Source organism: Triticum dicoccoides, chromosome 5B (assembly GCF_002162155.2).
Source record: "Triticum dicoccoides isolate Atlit2015 ecotype Zavitan chromosome 5B, WEW_v2.0, whole genome shotgun sequence".
Classification (NCBI taxonomy): domain Eukaryota; kingdom Viridiplantae; phylum Streptophyta; class Magnoliopsida; order Poales; family Poaceae; genus Triticum; species Triticum dicoccoides.
In genome coordinates this window covers 596,258,716-596,260,176 of record NC_041389.1, presented here as the reverse complement: position 1 = coordinate 596,260,176, position 1,461 = coordinate 596,258,716, and the positions used below count along the sequence as shown (strand labels likewise).

Sequence of the window (1,461 nt, the reverse complement as noted above, 5' to 3'; positions counted from 1 at the left end):
CTGACAGGTGGGCCCCACTTGTCATGAACGTGTTTAAATCTTCTAAACTGGTCATTTTTTGAAAGTGGTAGTTTTTTGCCACGGGTTAGTAAAAAAGTGGTAGTTTTTGGCATAAATTTGTAAAGTGTTAATTTCTGGACACGGTTTTACGAAATGTGGTAGTTTTTGGTTAAATACCCGGACGAGAACACAATGGGGTTTTTCTGCCTTTGAGCGAAAAGAAGAATAAATGAGTCGCCAACCGTCTCCTAGGTGCAAGCTCACTGAATTCTGAGTGGTACCACAAGCTTTTGGGCCCTATAAATAACCCCACAGGCCCAAGACACAGGTACCAACTCACTCCTCCAGCCTCCTCCTATCGTCAAGCTCACACCAACCAGCAGGAGGGCTCTGCCAGAGCCAAGCAACCAAGAACACCACGATGAAGAAGCTTCGCACCACCACTCTGGCTCTCCTTCTCCTCCTCGTCTTCCTAGCAGCCTCGTCCCTCCGTGCCGCCATGGCTGGGTCAGGTCAGTTCAAGTCACAACCATTTCACTTTCATTTGCTTCTGCTCATGCGCCTGTCTGTCAGTAATCTTTTGTTCGTTCGCTGTACGTGTTCGCTGCCATCTATGCTAACTTTGGCGGTGGGTGTGCTTTTGATCAGCGTTCTGCGACGGCAAGTGCGGGGTGAGGTGCTCCAAGGCGAGCCGGCACGACGACTGCCTCAAGTACTGCGGGATATGCTGCGCCGAGTGCAACTGCGTGCCGTCGGGGACCGCCGGCAACAAGGACGAGTGCCCTTGCTACCGCGACAAGACCACCGGACACGGCGCGCGCACGAGGCCCAAGTGCCCATGATCGATCCACCACCCATGGCGTCTACATGGTGATGGGGATAATACCTACCTGAACTGGAAGAATCCCTATCATGTACTGTACTTAGTACCATGTCGCGGATCACTACTATATTATACGGAGTATGCGTGTAAATCATGATCTGAAGCAGGGCTCTGTGTAAATCATGATCGATCCGACTGCATGTTGATAATGCATAATGCTGGCCTACTGGTATGCCGGTAAAAATGTCATGAGCAAATGTCATTGTAATGTAAAACAAACTATCACGCATTAGTAGAGTGTGTCCAGTAATTTCCTTGTTCTGTTTCTGTTTCCTTTGGGAATGACCGGACTGACGTGTCAATTCAAAAGGTGAAGCTTTATCCGATTAGAGTGCAACAAATTTTGTGGCTCCCATGAGAATGTCGCCGGCCGGCCCGGGAGTGACATTGGCGCCAAAGTCATGGTATAACATTTCCTTCTCTTGTTCACACTGTTAGCGAATATAATTTCCGTAGCAGCCTCCAACTCTTTCCTTTACTTGTTCTACTCAAACTCTTGTAAACCTTCCTTGTACGCCAAGGCTTGGCTTCGGCACATCAATATATACAGCCCGCGACTCCCCCTCGAGGGGTAGGGA

The 1,461-nt window shown here is 49.3% G+C and overlaps 1 protein-coding gene across 1 annotated transcript; it reads left to right on the top strand.

Moving 5' to 3' along the window:
* Positions 1-336: 336 nt before the first annotated feature.
* LOC119306263 (peamaclein-like) lies at positions 337-1,150 on the top strand. The gene is made up of 2 exons (XM_037582531.1): positions 337-512; positions 649-1,150. The coding sequence occupies exons 1-2, from the start codon at positions 422-424 to the stop codon at positions 840-842; spliced, it is 285 nt and encodes a 94-aa protein (XP_037438428.1). The 5' UTR covers positions 337-421; the 3' UTR covers positions 843-1,150.
* The last annotated feature ends 311 nt before the right edge of the window (positions 1,151-1,461 follow it).